The sequence below is a fragment of the Rhinoraja longicauda genome, chromosome 43, assembly GCF_053455715.1.
Source record: "Rhinoraja longicauda isolate Sanriku21f chromosome 43, sRhiLon1.1, whole genome shotgun sequence".
NCBI classification, from domain to species: domain Eukaryota; kingdom Metazoa; phylum Chordata; class Chondrichthyes; order Rajiformes; family Arhynchobatidae; genus Rhinoraja; species Rhinoraja longicauda.
Window position 1 is genome coordinate 5864711 of NC_135995.1, and position 21587 is coordinate 5886297.

Consider the following 21587-nt stretch of genomic DNA (forward strand, 5'->3'; position numbering starts at 1 on the left):
CAGAGGGTGAAGCCGGCCGGCTGAACAAAGGGCATAAATACTGGATGGTGCATGTGTGCAGGCGCTGCAGCGGCAGGGGTGGAGAGTCGAGCGCTGGGCAGGTTTGGTGATGAGGCAGGAGGGGATTACAGTGACCAGCGCCGTGCGTCCACTGAGCCGCTGCACTTCCCATCAGCAACAACAGGGAACATGATGCACGGAGCTCCCAGGAGTTGATGCCATCGCCATTAAAAATACTCTTCAATCACATTGATTCACAACACAATCACTTGAATAACATGACAATAACATGAACAGATTTAGCTGGTCAATCGCCTCACACAGAAATATTTAAAATACAATGCAAAATGAAACAAATTAAAACACATTTCAGGTCTCAAACATTCGTTAAATAAATTACATCAATCAGCATCTAACGATTCAATTTACAAACTCACCTTCTGCTTATACTTCGAACAACACTTCAAACGTTGCAAACTCCAGTGTCAGCATTTTAGTGATCACCACTTCAAGAAATCTCACAGGAATAAAGTGAAACCTGCAGGGACCAGCAGTTTGATCAAAGTAACCGGAGCAATGAGCCCACGGCACAGAACGGTTCTCCTGACTTGCGGCAACAATAAAAGCGGTTAATTTATTAATCGCCGTGTTGATGAACTCAGTGCGATAACCAGACTGCATCACGACAGCCCCGATCCGAGCGATCCCGCAGTCACAATAACCATCTAATTAAGATAGAGCTCTTAAGGATAGCGGAGTCAGGGGGTATGGGGAGAAGGCACGAACGGGGTACTGATTGAGAATGATCAGCCATGATCACATTGAATGGTGGTGCTGGCTCGAAGGGCCGAATGGCCTACTCCTGCGTCTATTGCCTATCCCAGTGGGGGCAGTCTATCCCAGTCGGAAGATGCAGTCGAGAGAGGGTCGGACATGCAGCAATGATACCCGTCCCTGGTCCCCAATTCACACAGGGAGTGGGAAACCACGGACCCATCCCTTCTACCCCAGACTTCTCCACACAAAGTATCACCAAAAAGAGGGAAATACAGCAAGTACCAATATTGATACTGTTTGAAAACATAAATAATTACTTAACGTAGTTCAAAAGGAAATAATTGAAATAAAAGAAATTAAATAATATAAAGGAAATTTTAACACTGACAATTGGTGAACTTTTACTGTTCAACACAGGGTCTCAGGTGAACAGTGAAAGCTGCTGTGTCATCATCATATCATCATATACATACAGCCGGAAACAGGCCTTTTCGGCCCTCCAAGTCCGTGCCGCCCAGTGATCCCCGTACATTAACACTATCCTACACCCACTAGGGACAATTTTTACATTTACCCAGCCAATTAACCTACATACCTGTACGTCTTTAGAGTGTGGGAGGAAACCGAAGATCTCGGAGTAAACCCACGCAGGTCACGGGGAGAACGTACAAACTCCTTACAGTGCAGCACCCGTAGTCAGGATCGAACCTGAGTCTCCGGCGCTGCATTCGCTGTAAAGCAGCAACTCTACCGCTGCGCTACCGTGCCGCCCTTGAAGACATTCCCACACACGGGGCATGTTTCAAGGCAGGTGTGAACTTTCTGCTGATAGAGATAAGAAAAGCTCTTCCCACAGTCCAAACATGTGTACGGCCTCTCTCCGGTGTGGGTCCGCTGGTGTTTCCGGAGGTCCCCTGCCTGTGCAAAGCTCTTCCCACAGTCAGGACATTTGTACGGCCTCTCTCCGGTGTGGGTCCGCTGGTGTAGATGGAGAGTCCCTGCCCGTGCAAAGCCCTTCCCAGTCAGAACATTTGTACGGCCTCTCTCCGGTGTGGGTCCGCTGGTGTAGGTGGAGCTGCTCTGCCCACGTGAAACACTTCTCACATTCTGCACATTCATGCCATTTCTCCGTTATTCGTCCTTGAATATCACCTGACTTCCCTATAACCCTCCTTCCGTCAGTTGGTGTGAACAGACTCTGCCCACATTTAATTTGTGGATCTGTGTTCAGTTTGGAGGAAGAAGGTTGTCCAGCTGACGTTGGTCTGGAGGCTTCAGGATGCCTTCTTACGTGCCTTGGAAGGAACTCCACCGTGGTGAATGCTACAGTGCAGTGAGGGCAGGGATGACAGTCTCCTTGGGTCACGCCGTCTATAGTCTATTGGAGAAGGAAACAGAAATGATCACTTTCAGCAAAGAATCCACGCTCTGATTTGGAAGACAGATTAGTAAATGCTTCAGTGTTAACGGAGCTGCTCGGAGATGTTAATTCAAATAATTTACAGGCGTGACTAGTGAAAGATTGTGGGGAGGAGGGATTTATCAATCACTAGATGATTCTGATAAAGACTCAAGGGGGATGGAATCTGTCTTTGATATACCCCAAGGAACAAGGTACACATCAATGTTTTTAAGAATTCTTCTAACCCAGTGTGATAACTGGTTTGTTAAAATGGGCAAAGTGCAGATGTCAAATAACATGATGAGCTGGGAGTTGCTGAGGATGACAGCAGGGCAAAGGGGCTGACTGCATCTTTGTAAATGCTCAGTGATTCAGCGTGAGGTTCTCCAAGGATGTTTTGAGTAAAATCAGTGCATCACAGTTTTTGTGCTTCTGACACCTGCGACATCATTCAGCAGTCTCCATCACAGGCTGACCTCTATTACAAACCCACTGACTCCCACAACTACTTTGTTTACACTTCTTCCCATCCTGTTTCCTGCAAAGACTCCATCTCCTACTCCTAATTCCTCTGTCTACGCCGCATCTGCGCCCAAGATGAGGGGTTCCCTACCAGGACATCTGAGGTGTACTCATTCTTCAGGGAATGAGAGTTCCCCTCTCCCATCATGGATGAGGCCCTCACTCGTGTTTCTTCGGTACCCCACAGCTCTGCCCTTCCTCCCCTCTCCCTAATCGCAAGAGACAGAGTCCCGCTCTTCCTTTCCTTTCACCGCATCACCCCTCGCATACAACACATAATCCTCCAACATTTTCGCCACCTCCAACGGTATCCCACCACTAGTCACATCTTCCCATCTACACCTTTCCTCCTTCTGCAGAAAATGATCCCTCCGCAACTACCTGGTTAACTGGTCCCTTCCCACCCAAACCACCCCCTCCCCAGTTACCTTACCTTGCAGAAGATGCAACATCTGCCCCAATACCTCCTTCCTCGAATCTCCCAGGCACCCCAACAGTCCGTTCAGGTTAGGCAGAGGTTCACTTGCACCTCCTCCAACCTCATCTACTGTATTCTTTGTTCAATAGACTATAGACAATAGGTGCAGGAGTAGGCCATTCGGCCCTTCGAACCAGCACCACCATTCAATGTGTTCACGGCTGATCATTCTCAATCAGTACCCCGTTCCTGCCCTCTCCCCATACCCCCTGACTCCGCTATCTTGAAGAGCTCTATCTAGCTCTCTCTTGAAAACATCCAGAGAATTGGCCTCCACTGCCTTCTGATGCAGAGAATTCCACAGATTTACAACTCTCTAACTTAAAACGTTTTTGCTCATTTCCGTTCCAAATGGCCTACCCCTTATTCTTAAACTGTGGCCCTGGGTCTGCACTACCCCAACATTGGGAACCTGTTTCCTGCCTTTAATGTGTCCAATCCCTTAATAATCTTGTATGTTTCAATAAGATCCCCTCTCATCCTTCTAAATTCTAGTGTATACAGGCCTAGTCACTCCAGTCTTTCAACATATAACAGTCCCGCCATTCCGGGAATTAACCTAGTGAACCTATGCTGCACGCCCTCAATAGCAAGAATATCCTTCCTCAAATTTGGAGACCAAAACTGCACACAGTACTCCAGGTGTGGTCTCACTAGAGCCCTGTACAACTGCAGAAGGACCTCTTTGCTCCTATACTCAACTCCTCTTGTTATGAAGGCCAACATTCCATTGGCTTTCTTCACTGCCTGCTGTACCTGCATGCTTCCTTTCAGTGACTGATACACTAGGACACCCAGATCTCGTTGTACGTCCCCTTTTCCTAACTTGACACCATTCAGATAATAATCTGCCTTCCTATTCTTACCACCAAAGTGGATAACCTCACATTTGTCCACATTAAACTGCATCTGCCATGCATCTGCCCACTCACACAACCTGTGCATGTCACCCTGCATCCTCATAGCATCCTTCTCACAGTTCACACTGCCACCCAGCTTTGTGTCATCTGCAAATTCGATAATGTTACTTTTAATCCCTTCATCCAAGTCATGAATGTATATTGTAAATAGCTGCAGTCCCAGCACCGAGCCTTGCGGTACCCCACTAGTCACTGTCTGCCATTCTGAAAGGGACCCATTTATCCCCACTCTTTGCTTTCTGTCTGCCAACCAATTTTCTACCCATGTCAGTACCCTACCCCCAATACCATGTGCTCTAATTTTGCCCACTAATCTCCTATGTGGGACCTCGTCGAAGGCTTTCTGAAAGTCAAGGTACACTACATCCACCGGCTCTCCCTTATCCATTTTCCTAGTTACATCCTCAAACAATTCCAGAAGATTAGTCAAGCATTACTTCCCCTTCGTAAATCCATGCTGACTCAGAACGATCCTGTTACTGCTACCCAAATGCTCCGCAATTTCGTCTTTTGTATTTGACTCCAGCATCTTCCCCACCACTGATGTCAGACTACCTGGCCTATAATTTCCTATTTTCTCTCTCCCTCCTTTCTTAAAAAGTGGGATAACATTAGCTACTCTCCAATCCACAGGAACTAATCCTGAATCTAAAGAACATTGGAAAATGATCACCATTGCGTCCACGATTTCTAGAGCCACCTCCTTATGTACCCTGGGATGCAGACCATCAGGCCCTGGGGATTTATCAGCCTTCAGTCCCATCAGTCTACCCAACACCATTTCCTGCCTAATGTGAATATCCTTCAGATCCTCCGTCAGCCTAGGATCTCTGACCACTAGAACGTCTGGGAGATTGTTTGTATCTTCTTTAGTGAAGACAGATCCAAAGTACCGGTTCAACTCGTCTGCCATTTCCTTGTTCCCCATAATAAATTCACCTGCTTCTGCCTTCAAGGGACCCGCATTTTTCTTAACTATTTTTTCCTCTTCACATACCTAAGGAAGCTTTTACTATAAGAATATAACTGCAGATGCTGGTACAAATCGAAGGTATTTATTCACAAAGTGCTGGAGTAACTCAGCAGATCGGGCAGCATCTCGGGAGAGAAGGAATGGGTGACGTTTCGGGTCGAGTCCCTTCTTCAGAAGCTTTTACTATCCTCCTTTATATTATTGGCTAGCTTACCTTCGTACCTCATCTTTTCTCCCCGTATTGCCTTTGTAGTTATCTTCTGTTGCTCTTTAAAAGAGTCCCAATCCTCTGGCTTCCCGCTCTTCTTTGCTATGTCATACTTCTCTTTTATTTTTATGCTGTCCTTGACTTCCCTTGTCAGCCATGGGTGCCTCTTACTCCCCTTAGAATCTTTCCGCCTCATTGGGATGAATTGATCCTGCAACTTCTGCATTATTCCCAGGAATACCTGCCATTCTTGTTCCACCGTCTTCCCTGCTAGGGTCTCCTTCCAGTCAAATCTGGCCAGCTCCTGCCTCATGCCTCTATAATCCCCTTTGCTATACTGTAATATTGACACTTCCGATTTTCCCTTCTCCCTCTTAATTTGTAGATTAAAACTTATCATATTGTGATCACTGCCTCCTAATGGCTCTTTTACCTCGAGTCTCCTTATCAGATCAGGTTCATGACACAGCACTAAATCCAGAATTGCCTTCTGCCTAGTAGGCTCCAGTACAAGCTGTTCTAAGAATCCATCTCGGAGGCACTCCACAAACTCCCTTTCCTGGGGTCCAGTACCAACCTGATTTTCCCAGTCTACCTGCATGTTGAAATCTCCCATAACCACCGTAGCATTACATTTGTGACATGCCAATTTTAACTCTTGATTCAACTTGCACCCTATGTCGAGGCGGGGGGCCTGTATGTAACTCCCATTAGGGTCTTTTTACCCTTACAATTCCTCAGTTCTATCCATACTGATTCTACATCTCCTGATTCAATGCCACCCATTGCAACGGACTGAATATCATTCCCTACCAACAGAGCGACCCCACCCCCTCTGCCCACCTGTCAGTCTTTTCGATAGGTCGTATACCCCTGAATAATCAGCTCCCAGCCCTGGTCCTCTGGAGGCCATGTCTCTGTAATTCCCACAACATCATACTTGCCAATGTCTAACTGAGCCACTAGCTCATCCACTTTATTTTTTATACTTCAAATACACTTTAACTTTGGTATTCACCTCCCCTCTCACACCGATCACCATTGGCCCTGACCTTACTCTCTTATCCCATCTTGAACTTTCCTTCCCATTTATTCGAGAGTCTTTTGCAATATTTCCTGTATCAAGATGTGGACTTGTATACATCGGCGAGACCAAACCTAGACTGGGCGATCAGTTTACTGAACACCTTCATGCAGTCTGCCTGAACCTACCTGATCTCCTGTTTGCTAAACACTTGAATTCTCCTTCCCATTCCCACACTGACCTTTCTGTCCTAGGTCTCCTCCATTGTCAGAGTGACGTTAAACGCAAATTGGAGGAACAGCATCTCATATTTCGCTTGGGCACCTTAAACCCCACTGGTATGAATATTGATTTCTCTAACTTCAAGTAACCCCGACATTCCCTGTCTCTCTATCCCTCCCCCACCCAAGTCACACCAGCTTCTCATTTTCACCCAACAAACAGATAACAGAGGCCTGCTTCCTTTATTATCGTAACTTTTTTGCATATCTTTCATTCATTGTTCTTTTTCTCTACATCACCTTCCATATCTCTTGTTTCCCTTTTCCCTAACTAGTCTGAAGAACCGTCTCGACCCAAAATGTCACCCATTCCTTCTCTCCAGAGATGCTGCCTGTCCCGCTGAGTTACTCCAGCATTTTGTGTCTATCAGTTCCTTCCCACACATTTAAAGTTGGCCTGCAGTTCCCCGATTTGTGCAGAATCCTCACGTTTTGGGTCTTGGTTTGACATCCACATTGTGGTCCATGTGATTCCCAGCTCCTTGGCATAGTCATCACCGTACCAGACCAGCAACTCGCAGTGAGGAGGAACCGGCTTGCAAGTCCTGTAGTAAATGTTGCCCCAGTGCTGGAAGGCAACAAGGTTCTGTTCCTCCTCCTTTCTGGCACAGTTCACAAATCTGCAACACAACAAGCACAGATAGAAGGTACAACAGTCACTTAAAATTATAAGTGAACACAGAACGTAAAGTGTATCAGCAAATTCTGTTGAATGGGAGATGTCCCCAGCCATGGCCCAAATTCAACCTGAAATATTGTACACCCTTTGTCAGCACACTGCTGAAGGAAACTTGAACTTTGTTTCTCTTCCCACAGATGCGGCCTGACCTGAGCAGTATTTCCAGTACTTTGTGTTTTTATGTTTACCTTGTATTACTGTTGTTGTCATTGTATTGTTGATTACTTTCTATTTATCTGCATGTTATTGCGTTAACAGACTTGTTAAGCTGCAGGAAGTTAGAATTTCATTGTGGAACAATTAAACACCGTTGACCCTGGCTGTGTTATTTACAGGGAGGCAAAGACAGAGCAGCTGTGATGCAGCGTGGCGTGAATTGAGTTATTCTTCTCGTGGAATATTGGCTTCACGGAGATACCACAGATTTTAACATCAAGACCTGATTTTAAACTGTGGCATCAGTCTCCCAGTCACAGATCAAGACATGACAGGCTGAATATTTGATGCAAAGTTTTGCCGCATCAGGTGACATTCCAAGAGCACGAGGCTTGAGATAGGAGTTGTGGGTCATGGAGTGATCCAAGGAGAAAGGCTGGTTTAGGCAAGGAAAGCATCGCCCAGACAGAATGCTGATTCTTTCTGGATTAATGAGTAAAATTGAATATTTCCCTTCCCCGAGTCCCGTATTTCCCATTTACCCCTCTTTTAAACTAAATAGTGGGGGGAGTCAAATGGGATAGACAAAGATGGATTTGAAGGGAAAGAGAGTATAGGAAAAGTTAAGACACCAGAATTAATGGGACAGAAAGCTCACAAAGGGATAGGAGAGAATGGCCAAGTGTAATAGGAATCGGTGTGAAAGGTGAGATGAGTAATGGATTAAAAGTATTATATATGAATGCGCAGTATAAGAAATAAAGTGGATGAGCTTGAGGCTCAGTAAGAGATTGGTAGATATGACATTGTGGGGATTACAGAGACATGGCCACAGAAGGATCGGGACTGGGAACTGAATATTCAGGGTTTATAGGTCCTATAGAAAGGACAGGCAGGTGGGCAGAGGAGGTGGGGTAACTCTGTTCGTCAGGGATGAAATTCAGGCCCGTGACATAGGGACTGACAATGTAGAGTCACTGTGGATAGAGTTGAGGAATTGTAAAGGTAAGAAGACACTAATGGGAGTTATCTGCAGGCCCCCAAACAGTAGCCTGGATGTAGGGTGGAAATTGCAACAGGAGTTAAAACTGGCATGTAACAAATGTAATGCCATTGTGGTTATGGGGGTTTCAATATGCAGGTAGACTGGGTAAATCAGGTTGGTTCTGGACCCCAAAAAAGGGAGTTTGTAGAGTGTCTCCGAGATGGATTCTTAGAGCAGCTTCAACGGAGCCTACCAGAGAGAAGGCAATTCTCGATTTAGTGTTGTCCAATGAACCAGATTTAATAAGGGAACTCGAGGTAAAGGAACCGCTTGGAAGTAGTGACCATAATATGATTAGTTTTAATCTGCAATTTGAGAGGGAGAAGTTTAAATAAGAAGTGTCAGTGTTGCAGTTAAACAAAGGAGACTATGAAGGCATGAGAGAGAAGCTGTCCAATGTCGACTGGAAAAGGATCCATGCAGGAATGTCGGTGGAACAGCAATGGCAGGAATTTCTGGGCATAATCTAGAAGATGCAGGATCATTTCATTCCAAAGAGGAAGAAAGATTCTCGGGGAGTAAGAGGCAACATGGGAAGTTAGGGATGAAATAAAACTCAAAGAAAAGATGTAAAACATAGCAAAGAGTAGCAGGAAGCCAGAGGATTGGGGAACTTTCAAAGGACAACAGAAGGTAACAAAAAGGGCAATACAGGCTGAAAAGATGAAGTACGAGGGGAAGCTGGCCAGGAATATAAAGAAGGAAAGTAAAAGCTTCTTTAGGTATGTTAAGAGAAAAAGATTAGCAAAGACAAACTGTGGGTCCCTTGAAGGCAGAAACGGGTGAAATTATTATGGGTAACAAGGAAATGGCAGAAGTGTTGAACTGGTACTTCGGATCTGTCTTCAATAAGGAAGACAAACAATCTCCCAGATGTACATGAGGACAGAGGATTTGGGAGACAGAGGAACTGAAAGTAATTTGCATTCGACAAGAAATTGTATTGGGTGGACTGATGGGATTGAAAGCTGATAAATCCCCAGTGCCTGGTGGTCTGCAACCCATGGAACTCAAGGAGGTGGCTCTTGAAATCATGGACGCATTGGTGATCATTTCCCAATGTTCAATAGATTCATGATCAGTTCCTGTGGATTGGAGGATAGCTAATGTTATCCCACTTTTCAAGAAAGGAGCGAGAGAGAAAATGGGGAATTAGAGACCAGTTAGCCTGACATCGGTGGTGGGGAAGATGCTGGAGTCAATTATTAAAGAGGTAATAACGGCACATTTGGATAGCAGTTAAAGGATTGGTCCAAGTCAGCCTGGATTTATGAAAGGGAACTCTTGCTTGATTAATCTTCTGGAATTTTTTGGGGTTGCGACAAGTAAAATGGATGGAGAGCCATTGGATATGTAGACTTTCAGAAAGCCTTTGATAAGGTTCCACACTGGAGGTGGCTGAGCAAAATTAGAGCACATGGCCTTGGGGTAGGGTATTGACAATTGACAAGGGTTTGAAAAGTCTGGGAGCAGAGCAAGGACGCCCGTTGGCTGAGAAGAAAAGTAAGTGTTAATTGCAGTGGAAAAGGCAGTTTAAAAAGAGCGCCAAGAGGACGCTAGTAGTCAGTTTGAAAAGTCGGCGATTGGTAAATTGGCCATTTAAGTAATTTAGTGACTGATATAAGCAAGGCTTGCACAAGAGGTGCAGCCCTGTCCGGTTGCAGCCCTGTTGAGGGAAGTGCCCTGTGAGAAAAGTGCGAGTCTTTGGCTGCGAGTCTCCGGCGAGGAGGCTGAGGTGAGGAGGTTACGCTTGTTTTTTGAGCCGGAATTGTTTTTGACACCGAAGTGATGGTGCACAAGTTGGCGCAGTGTGTTTCCTGCAGGATGTGGGAAGGTAGAGACACTGCTGGGGCTTCTGGAAGCTACACCTGCAAGAACTGTGTCCAGGTGCAGCTCCTGACTGGACGTGTGGCAGAGTTGGAAAAGCAGCTGGTTGACCTCAGGGCCATCCGGGAATGCGAGAGTTTCCTGGACAGGACCTACTGTGAGGCTGTCACGCCAAGGGTCTAGGTCGAGCGAAGGTGGGAGACCGTTTCAGGGGGGAGCGAACGTGGACAACAGGAGACCCCGGGGGCTGTGCTTATTGCAAACAGGTACACCCTATTGGGAACTGTTGGGGAAGAAGACGCTTCCAGTCCGAGCGGCAGTCGCGTTGGCGGTTCTATCCCAGGCAAGGAAACTCGACCGGGGAGACCGAAGTCAGGAAGAGCCATAGTAGTCGGTGACTCCATTGTCCGAGGTACGGACAGGAGATTCTGTGGCGACAGGTGGGAGTCGAGGATGGTTTGTTGCCTCCCTGGTGCCAGGGTTCAAGACATCACGGAGCGGCTTCAGAACATCCTAGCGAGGGAAGGTGATCAGCCGGAAGTAGTTGTGCACGTGGGAGGAAGAGGAAGGAGATACTGCAGCGTGAGTTTAGGGAGTTAGGAAGAAGACTGAGAAGCAGGACGTCGAGGGTGGTTATCTCTGGACTGCTGCCTGTCCCTCGTGCTGGTGAGGGCAGGAACAGAGAGATCGGGGATATGAATGTATGGCTGAGGGGCTGGTGCAGGGAGCAGGGATTTAGATATCTGGACCACTGGGATCTCTTCTGGGGTAGAGGTGACCTGTACAAAAGGGACGGGTTACACCTTACCAGCAAGGGGACCAACATTCTGGCAGGCAGGTTTGCTAGTGCTACAAGTGTGGCTTCAAACTAAGTAGTGGGGGGGAGGGGTTGACAAATTGGGAATATGGAGATGGAGTTAAAGGGGAAGCGAATACAGGAGAAACTGTAAAGGACTCTCGTATGAATGGGAAGGGAAGTTCTAGAAGGGATATGAGAGTAAGGTCAGGGCCAAGGGTGACCGGTGTGAGAGGGGAGGTAAATACCGAAGTTAAAGTGTTGTATTTAAATGCGCGAAGTATAAGAAATAAAGTGGATGAGCTTGAGGCTCAGTTAGACATTGGCAAGTATGATGTTGTGGGAATCACTGAGACATGGCTACAAGAGGACCAGGGCTGGGAGCTGAATATTCAGGGGTATACAACGTACAGAAAAAACAGGCAGGTGGGGAGAGGGGGCGGGGTAGCTCTATTGGTGAGGAATGATATTCAATCCCTTGCAAGGAGTGACATAGAATCAGGAGATGTAGAATCAGTATGGATAGAGTGAGGAATTGTAAGGGTAAAAATACCCTAATGGGAGTCATCTACAGGCCCCCAAACAGTAGCCTCGACATAGGGTGCAAGTTGAATCAGGAGCTAAAATTGGCATGTCACAAATGTAATGCTGTGGTGGTCATGGGAGATTTCAACATGCAGGTAGACTGGGAAAATCAGGTTGGTAATGGACCCCAGGAAAGAGAGTTTGTGGAGTGCCTCCGAGATGGATTCTTAGAACAACTTGTACTGGAGCCTACCAGAGAGAAGGCAATTCTGGATTTAGTGTTATGTAATGAACCTGACCTGATAAGGAGACTCGAGGTAAATGAGCCATTAGGAAGCAGTGACCACAATATGATAAGTTTTACTCTCCAAATGGAGACTGAGAAGGGAAAATCGGAGGTGTCAGTATTACAGTATAGCAAAGGGGATTACAGAGGCATGAGGCAGGAGTTGGCCAAAATTGACTGGAAGGAGGCCCTAGCAGGGAAGACTGTGGAACAGCAATGGCAGGTATTCCTGGGAATAATGCAGAAGTTGAAGGATGAATTTATCCCAAAGAGGAGGAAAGATTCTAAGGGGAGTAAGAGGCACCCGTGGCTGACAAGGGAAGTCAAGGACAGCATAAAAATAAAAGGGAAGAAGTATCACATAGCAAAGAAGAGTGGGAAGCCAGAGGATTGGGACTCTTTTAAAGAGCAACAGGAGATAACTAAAAAGGCAATACGGGGAGAAAAGATGAGGTACGAGGGTAAACTAGCCAATAATATAAAGGAGGATAGTAAAAGCTTTTTTAGGTATGTGAAGAGGAAAAAAATAGTCAAGGCAAATGTGGGTCCCTTGAAGACAGAAGCAGGGGAATTTATTATGGGGAACAAGGAAATGGCAGAAGAGTTGAACCGGTACTTTGGATCTGTCTTCACTGAGGAGGATACAAACAATCTCCCAGATGTTCTAGTGGCCAGAAATCCTAGGGTGACAGAGGAACTGGAGGAAATCCACATTAGGCAGGAAAAAGTTTTGGGTAGACTAATGGGACTCAAGGCTGATAAATCCCCAGGGCCTGATGGTCTGCATCCCAGGGTGCTTAAGGAGGTGGCTCTAGAAATTGTGGACGCATTAGTGATTATTTTCCAATGTTCTATAGATTCCGGGTTCGTTCCTGTGGATTGGAGGGTAGCTAATGTTATCCCACTTTTCAAGAAAGGAGGGAGAGAGAAAACGGGAAATTATAGACCAGTTAGTCTGACATCAGTGGTGGGGAAGATGCTGGAGTCAATTATAAAAGACGAAATTGCGGAGCATTTGTATCGCAGTAACAGGTTCGTTCTGAGTCAGCATGGATTTACGAAGGGGAAATCATATAACATATAACAATTACAGCACGGAAACAGGCCAGTTTGGCCCTTCTAGTCCATGCCGAACACTTTCTCCGACCTAGTCCCATCTACCTGTTCTCAGACCATAACCCTCCAATCCCTTCACATCCATATACCTATCTAATCGTGCTTGACTAATCTACTGGAATTTTTTGAGGATGTAACTAGGAAAATTGACAGTGGAGAGCCGGTGGATGTGGTGTAACCTCGACTTTCAGAAAGCCTTCGACAAGGTCCCACATAGGAGATTGGTGGGCAAAATTAGAGCACATGGTATTGGAGGTAAGGTACTGACATGGATAGAAAGTTGGTTGACAGACAGAAAGCAAAGAGTGGGGATAAATGGGTCCCTTTCAGAATGGCAGGCAGTGACTAGTGGGGTACCGCAAGGCTCGGTGTTGGGACCGCAGCTATTTACAATATACATCAATGACTTGGATGAAGGGATTAAAAGTACCATTAGCAAATTTGCCGATGATACAAAGCTAGGTTGCAGTGTGAACTGTGAGGAAGATGCTATGAGGTTGCAGGGTGACTTGGACAGGTTGTGTGAGTGGGCGGATGCATGGCAGATGCAGTTTAATGTGGATAAGTGTGAGGTTATCCACTTTGGTGGTAAGAATAGAAAGGCAGATTATTATTTGAATGGTGTCAAGTTAGGAAAAGGGGACGTACAACGTGATCTGGGTGTCTTAGTGCATCAGTCACTGAAAGGAAGCATGCAGGTACAGCAGGCAGTGAAGAAAGCCAATGGAATGTTGGCATTCATAACGAGAGGAGTTGAGTATAGGAGCAAAGAGGTCCTTCAACAGTTGTACAGGGCCCTAGTGAGACCGCACCTGGAGTACTGTGTGCAGTTTTGGTCTCCAAATTTGAGGAAGGATATTCTTGCTATTGAGGGCGTGCAGCGTAGGTTTACTAGGTTGATTCCCGGAATGGCGGGACTGTCATATGTTGAAAGACTGGAGCGACTAGGTTTGTATACACTGGAGTTTAGAAGGATGAGAGGGGATCTTATCGAAAAGTATAAGATTATTAAGGGGTTGGACATGTTAGAGGCAGGAAACATGTTCCCAATGTTGGGGGAGTCCAGAACCAGGGGCCACAGTTTAAGAATAAGGGGTAGGCCATTTAGAACAGAGATGAGGAAAAACTTTTTTAGTCAGAGAGTTGTGAATCTGTGGAATTCTCTGCCTCAGAGGGCAGTGGAGGCTACTTCTCTGAATACATTCAAGAGAGAGCTAGATAGAGCTCTTAAGGATAGCAGAGTCTGGGGGTATGGGGAGAAAGCAGGAACGGGGTACTGATTGAGAATGATCAGCCATGATCACATTGAATGGCGGTGCTGGCTCGAAGGGTCGAATGGCCTACTCCTGCACCTATTGTCTATTGTCTATTGACATGGATAGAGAATGGTTGGCAGACAGGAAGCAAAGAGTAGGAATAAACAGGTCATTTTGAGAATGGCAGGCAGTGGCGAGTAGAGTGCCGCAAACTCAGTGCTGGGACCGCAACTATTTACAATATATATTAGTGATTTGGATGATGGAATTAGAAGTAACACTAGCAAGTTTGCACATGACACAAAGCTGGGTGGTAGTGTGAACTGCGAAGAGGATGTTAGGAGGTTGCAGGGTGACTTGGACAGGTTGAGTGAGTGGGCAGATGCATGGCAGATGCAGTATAACATAAATAAAAGTGAGGTTATCCACTTTGATGGCAAAAACAAGGAGGCAGATTATTATCTCAATGGTGTCAGATTAGGTAAAGGGGAATTGCAATGAGACCTGGGTGTTCCTTGCACACCAGATGCTGAAAGTAAGCGTGCAGGTACAGCAGGCAGTGAAGAAAGCTAATGGCATATTGGCCTTCATAACAAGAGGACTTGAGTATAGGAGCAAAGAGGTCTTTCTGCAGTTGTGTAGGGCCCTGGTGAGACCACATCTGAAGAATTGTGTGCAGTTTTGGTCTCCTAAATTGAGGAAGAATGTCCTTGCTATTGAGGCAGTGCAGCATAGGTTCACGAGGTTAATCCATGAGATGGCGGGACTGCCACATGAGGAAAGATTGGGCTTGTATTCACTGGAGTTCAGAAGGATGAAAGGGGTTCTGGACAAGCTAGATGCAGGAAAAATGTTCCCAATATTGGGGGAGTCCAGAACCAGGGACCACAGTCTAAGAATAAAGGGGAGGCCATATAAAACTGAGGTGAGAAGAAACATTTTCACCCAGAGAGTTGTGAATTTGTGGAATTCTCTGACACAGAAGGCAGTGGTGGCCAATTCACTGGGTGAATTTAAAAGAGAGTTAGATAGTGCTCTAAGGGCTAGTGGAATCAAGGCATATGGGGAGAAGGCAAGCACAGGTTACTGATTGTGTATGATGAGCCATGATCACAGAGAATGGCGGTGCTGGCTGAAAGGGCCAAATGGCCACCTCTTGCACCTATCTTCTATGTTTCTTTCCCCTCACTTGACTGGCTTTTTTCCCCGCCCCACCTCTCTTTTCCAGCTTTATTCCCTTATACTCCATCAGTCTGAAAAAAAGTCCCAACCGAAACGTTGTTTGTTGATTCCCTGCACAGATGCTGCCTGACCCACTGAGTTCCTCTCACACTTTGCTTTCACTCCAAGATTCCAGCATCTGCAGTCTCTTGTGTCTCCTTTTTTAAATAACCCAGTTATTGCTTATTATTATGATCAGCGTTAGTCTTTCCCTTACCTCATCCAGTTCGATTTAGATTCATCCTGTGCATCAATGTATTCAGTGTCATTGTTTGCCTTACTGATCTATAAAAAGATACTTGATTAAAAACAAAACACAATGATAAAGAAAACAAAAGTGAAGCTTACAGTTCCCAGTATTATGCCTTCAACTAACTACTACTAAACCTATTTTACTTGATTACACTTTTATATCAGAACACTCCAAAATTCCCGCGAATTAAAACACATGGCAAAGAATCTCTAAGAATATAATAAACATTTTGCACAATTTCAAGGAGATTTGTCGGGTTGTAATAGGTTCTTTAATTTTGGTAATGTCACTGTGCTAATGATTTCTGATGGTCAGAAATGTTCAATACATTCTCAAACAAGGAGGTCAGACATCAGGGTGAAAGAGGAGCAGCAGAACAGGAAGGAGATGGAGCACTGATTCAGCTCAGAGATTGGGTGAGGGAGAGGGATGCCAGTCTCAGCAGTAAAGTGAGAATCACTGGAACAGGACAAAGAGCACAGACTCTTCAGTCTTTATTCAAATTGACAACCACATGAAAATGGAAACATGTAATTAAGAATCTAAGTTACAGAAAATATTTTCAGTTAGCTTCAAACTATTTCTTTATTGGTAAGAAACTTGATGACTCTGATTAGAATGCAAAATAATTCAGCTACAAAAAAATTGTAATAAAAACTGATATTCAGGAGATACCCAGCAAGGCAGGCAGCATTCGTGGAGGATAAAACACAACTCACATTTCAGGATGATGATATTTCATCAACAAATGTTATCAAACCTGCTGAGCATTTTCCATGAACTATTGGAGTCACTTACCACCCATGAATATCCACTGATAGTAGCTTCTTCTTCACTTGAAACCTCTCCTCCATCGGGTCCAAAAGGTACACCCCTGGGAATAACCTTCCCTTAATTCCAGATGCCAAGATCGGCTTTACGAATTTTGGATGTGGCAATGCCGAGACCTTCCGGAAGAGTTAAACGAGCTCTATCTGGGCAATTGGAATCAACAACAGTGTCCTTCATGAAGACTGGTGGGCCATGCACAGGGTATTCGTCAATAAAAAATGTCCCGCAGGCTTCATAAACTAAAACGGAAACTGCAAAATTAAGAACTAATCAGGGTGTTGGCGTTATTGAAACTGGCTGGACTTTGTACTGAAAATGCTTGTTGATCCACAAAAGATGTTATCTTATTAAAAGTATTTCAGAATATAATACGACCATGATGTAGATGCTGTGCAGAAGATCTTGGCAAAATTACCTTTTCCAAAATTACTCTCTATGGAAGCATTGAAAATGTGAGAGATTAATAGTGGCCGATTTGTGAAAAATCCGTTCATGATGTTTGTCGGTCACCATGAATATCTTTGGGGTAAGATGCCGCTATTTAATTCAAAATGGCTGCGGTGTTGAACTGTATGGATATTTATAAACATCAAGAGAAAAATCATGACCACGGAATATAATTTTGCATTTAGTAATAACAAGCATGATGTAATGCAGAGAGTATGTTTAATGGTAACAGTGCTGTGGCGCATGGAGTTAACTCCAAGAAAAGTGTTTTGAAGGATAAAAGTAACAGATATGTCAATAGCAAAAGGATAGTGAGGGATAAAATTGGTCCATTAGAGAGTCAGAGTGGACAGCTATGTGCTGAGCCGGAAGAAATGGGGGAGATATTAAACAATTTCTTTTCTTCGGTATTTACCGAGGAGAAGGATATTGAATTATGTGAGGTAAGCGAAACAAGTAGAGTAGTGATGGAAATTAGGATGATTAAAGAAGAGGAGGTACGGACACTTTTGAAGAATATAAAAGTGGATAAGTCTCCAGGTCCTGATAGGATATTCCCTAGGACATTGAGGGAAGTTAGTGCAGAAATAGCAGGGGCTATGACGGAAATATTTCAAACGTCATTAGAAACAGGGATGGTGCCGGAAGATTGGCGCATTGCGCATGTTGTGCCTTTGTTTAAAAAAGGTTCTAAAAGTAAACCTAGCAATTATAGACCTATTAGTTTGACGTCTGTGGTGGGAAAATTAATGGAAAAGATACTTAGGGACAATATATATAATTATTTGGATAATCAAGGCCTGATTAGAAACAGTCAACATGGATTTGTGCCTGGAAGGTCATGTTTGACTAATCTTCTTGAATTTTTTGAAGAGGTTACCAGGGAAATTGATAAGGGCAAGGCTGTGGATGTTGTCTATATGGACTTCAGTAAGGCATTTGACAAGGTTCCACATGGAAGGTTGATTAAGAAGGTTAAATCGTTGGGTATTAATAGTGAGGTTGCAAGATGGATTCAACAATGGCTGAATGGGAGATACCAGAGGGTAATGGTTGACAATTGTATGTCAGGTTGGAGGCCAGTGTCTAGTGGAGTGCCCCAAGGATCTGTGTTGGGTCCACTGTTGTTTGTCATTTACATTAATGATCTGGATGATGGTGTGGCAAATTGGATTAGTAAATATGCAGATGATACTAAGATAGGTGGAGTAGTTGATAGTGAGGTAGATTTTCAAAGTCTACAGAGAGACTTGGGCCTTTTGGAAGGGTGGGCTGAAAGATGGCAGATGGAGTTTAATGCTGATAAGTGTGAGGTGCTGCATTTTGGTAGGACAAATCAAAATAGGACGTACAGGGTAAATGGTAGGGAATTGAGGAATGCAGTGGAACAGAGGGATCTGGGAATAACTGTGCATTGTTCCCTGAAGGTGGAATCTCATGTGGATAGGGTGGTGAAGAAGGCGTTTGGTATGCTTGCCTTTATAAATCGGAGCATCGAGTATAGAAGTTGGGATGTAATGTTGAAATTGTACAGGGCATTGGTGAGGCCGAATCTGGAGTATGGTGTGCAGTTCTGGTCGCCAAATTATAGGAAGGATGTCGACAAAATGGAGAGGGTACAGAGGAGATTTACTAGAATGTTGCCTGGGTTTCAGCACTTAGGCTACAGAGAGAGGTTGAATAGGTTGGGTCTTTATTCTTTGGAGCGTAGAAGGTTGAGGGGGGACTTGATAGAGGTTTTTAAAATTTTGAGAGGGACGGACAGAGTTGACGTGGGTAGGCTTTTCCCTTTGAGAGTGGGGAAGATTCCAACAAGGGGACATAGCTTCAGAATTGAGGGACAAAGGTTTAGGGGTAACATGAGGGGGAACTTCTTTACTCAGAGGGTTGTGGCTGTATGGAATGGGCTTCCGGTGGAAGTGGTGGAGGCTGGTTCGATTTTATTATTTAAGAGTAAATTGGATAGGTATATGGATAGGAGGGGATTGGAGGGTTATGGTCTGAGTGCAGGTAGATGAGACTAGGTCAGGGAGAATGGTCGGCGTGGACTGGTAGGGCCGGACAGGCCTGTTTCCATGCTGTAGTTGTTATATGTTATATATGTTATATGTTATATGTCTATTATGTGAACTAATGAAGCATTTGTAACAAGGCAGATGAATTAAGACCAGAGACATAGAAAATAGGTGCAGGAGTAAACCACTCGGCCCTTCGAGCAAGCACCACCATTCAATGGCTGATCATCTACAATCAGCACCCCGTTCCTGCCTTCTCCCCATATCCCTTGATTCCACTAGCCCTAAGAGCTCTATCTAACTCTTTTCAATGCATCCAGTGAATGGTCTCCACTGCCGTCTGAGGCTGAAAATTCCACAAATTCACAACTCTCTGGGTGAAAAAGTTTTTCCTCATCTCTGTTCTAATGGCCTACCCCTTATTCTTAAACTGTGCCCCCTCGTTCTGGACACCCCCAACATCGAGAACATGTTTCCTGCATCTACTGTAGCTTGTCCAATCCCTTAATTTAATATGTTTCTGTATGATCCCCTCTCATCCTTCTAAATTCCAGTGAATACAAGCCCAGTCGTTCCATTCTTTCATCATATGACAGTCCCGCCATCCTGGGAATGAACCTCGTGAACCTACGCTGGACTACCTCAATAACAAGAATGTCCTTCCTCAAATTAGGAGACCAAAACTGCACACAATCCTCCAGGTATGGTCTCACCAGGGCCCTGTACAACTGCAGAAAGACCCTGTTGCTCTGAAACTCCAATCCTCTCGTTATGAATGTCAACATGCCATTAGCTCTCTTCACTGCCTGCTTTACCTGCATACTTACCTTCAGTGACTGATGTAGAAAGATACTCAGGTCTCGTTGCTCTTCCCCTATTCCTAATCTGACACCATTCAGATAATAATCTGCCTTCTTGTTCTTGCCAGCAAAGTGGATAACCTCACATCTATCCACATTATGCAGCATCTGTCATGCATCTGCCCACTCACACACCCGATCCAAGTTACCCTGCATCCTCATAGGATTCTCCTCATAGTTCACATTGCCACCTAGCTTTGTGGCATCTGCAAATTTGCAAATTTTATTTTTAATTCCTTCATCTAAATCATTAATAGAAATTGTAAATAGCTGCGGTCCCAGCCTGGCGAACCAATTTTCTATCCATGTCAATACCTTACCCCCAATACCATGTGCTCTAATTGTGCCCCCTAATCTCCTGTGTGGGACCTTATCAAAGGCTTTCTGAAAGTCCAGATACATTACATCCACTGGCTCTCTCTTATCCATTTTACTTGTTACATCCTGAAAAAAATTCCAGAAGATTAGTCAATAAAGATTTCCCTTTCATGAATCCATGCTGACTTGGACCGATCGTGTTACTGCCATCCAGATACACTGCTATTTCATCTTCAATAATTTATTCCAGCATCTTACCCACCACCGATGTCAGGCTAATTGGTCATGATTCCCTGTTTTCTGTACTAGGTATATAAGGACAAGGTTTTGGGCGCGAAGCCTTTCCAGCAGACTCGCCCAGCCTGATAACTGAGAAATAAACCGAACGCCCCAAAATACCCGGCTCCTCGCCTTTATTTCGGGCCTCTCTCGACGCGCCACATTGGTGACCTCGACGGTCCATTCATAGTAGGATGGACATACGATGGAAAGCCGACCGTCCGTCCAGCTCGCAGGCCGACCAGGCCGCAGCTGTCGACGTGGTAGCCATCAAGCTCCCGACTTTCGGGACCACCCGGGCTCAGTTCCAGCTGCGGGGCAACACAACGGATGACACCCGTTTTTTCCACCTGGTGGGAGCCCTTGACCAGGACACGGCCGAAGAGGTCACGGAGTTCCTCCAGGACCCACCGGCCCACGATAAATATAAAGCCCTTAAGGAGCTGCTGCTCCAAACCTACGGGCTAACCCGAATGGAGCGGGCCGAAAGGCTCCTCCACATGCCAGGCCTCGGTGACCGGCGCCCATTTAGCCTCCTGAAGGAGATGGTCGCGTTGCTCGACGGGCACAGACCGTGCCTGATGTTTGAATACACTTACCTGCACGTGCTGCCGGCCGACATTCGCCTGCAGCTCACAGACGCCTGCTTTGTTGACACCCGGGCCATCGGCAGGCGCGCGGACGCGCTATGAGCGGCGCGCCGTGATGACGTCAGCGCGCTAACGTCACTCGAGGAGCGCCCGATTTTCTCCGGTCGGGCGGGGGAGCTGTGGAAGGAGTGACAGCTATGCCCCGGAGGCCTGCGAGATTGCCCCCGGTGGCCATCGCGGGTCCTGCACCTGCAAATGCACCTGCAGTCCCACACAGCAGGCTCCAGCCAGCACCAGTCGGAGGCACTGGTGTTATTACCACCAGCGCTGGGGTGCTACAGCCCGATAATGCCGCCAGCCGTGCACGTTCCCGGGAAACGCCGGGGTGGCTGCCAATAGTCCCCGTGGCGGCCGGCCAGATTCACCGCCTCTTTCGCCTGGGATCGGCGCTCCGGGGGCCGCTTCCTCGTGGATACCGGGGCGGAGCTGAGCGTCCTGCCCC

At 45.8% G+C, this 21587-nt stretch overlaps 1 protein-coding gene across 1 annotated transcript in view; it reads right to left on the reverse strand.

The window, feature by feature from the left end:
- The window catches only part of LOC144612202 (uncharacterized), a 66737-nt gene extending 45531 nt beyond the window's left edge, over positions 1-21206 (reverse strand). Inside the window, exons 1-6 of the mRNA XM_078431758.1 lie at positions 21095-21206; positions 16544-16719; positions 15710-15777; positions 7015-7205; positions 1532-2155; positions 451-538 (exon numbers count right to left, since the gene is read on the reverse strand). Of these exons, the coding sequence (XP_078287884.1) occupies positions 451-538; positions 1532-1896 (453 nt within the window). The 5' untranslated portion in view covers positions 1897-2155; positions 7015-7205; positions 15710-15777; positions 16544-16719; positions 21095-21206. The remainder of the gene's footprint in view (positions 1-450; positions 539-1531; positions 2156-7014; positions 7206-15709; positions 15778-16543; positions 16720-21094) is intronic.
- Positions 21207-21587: the final 381 nt, after the last annotated feature.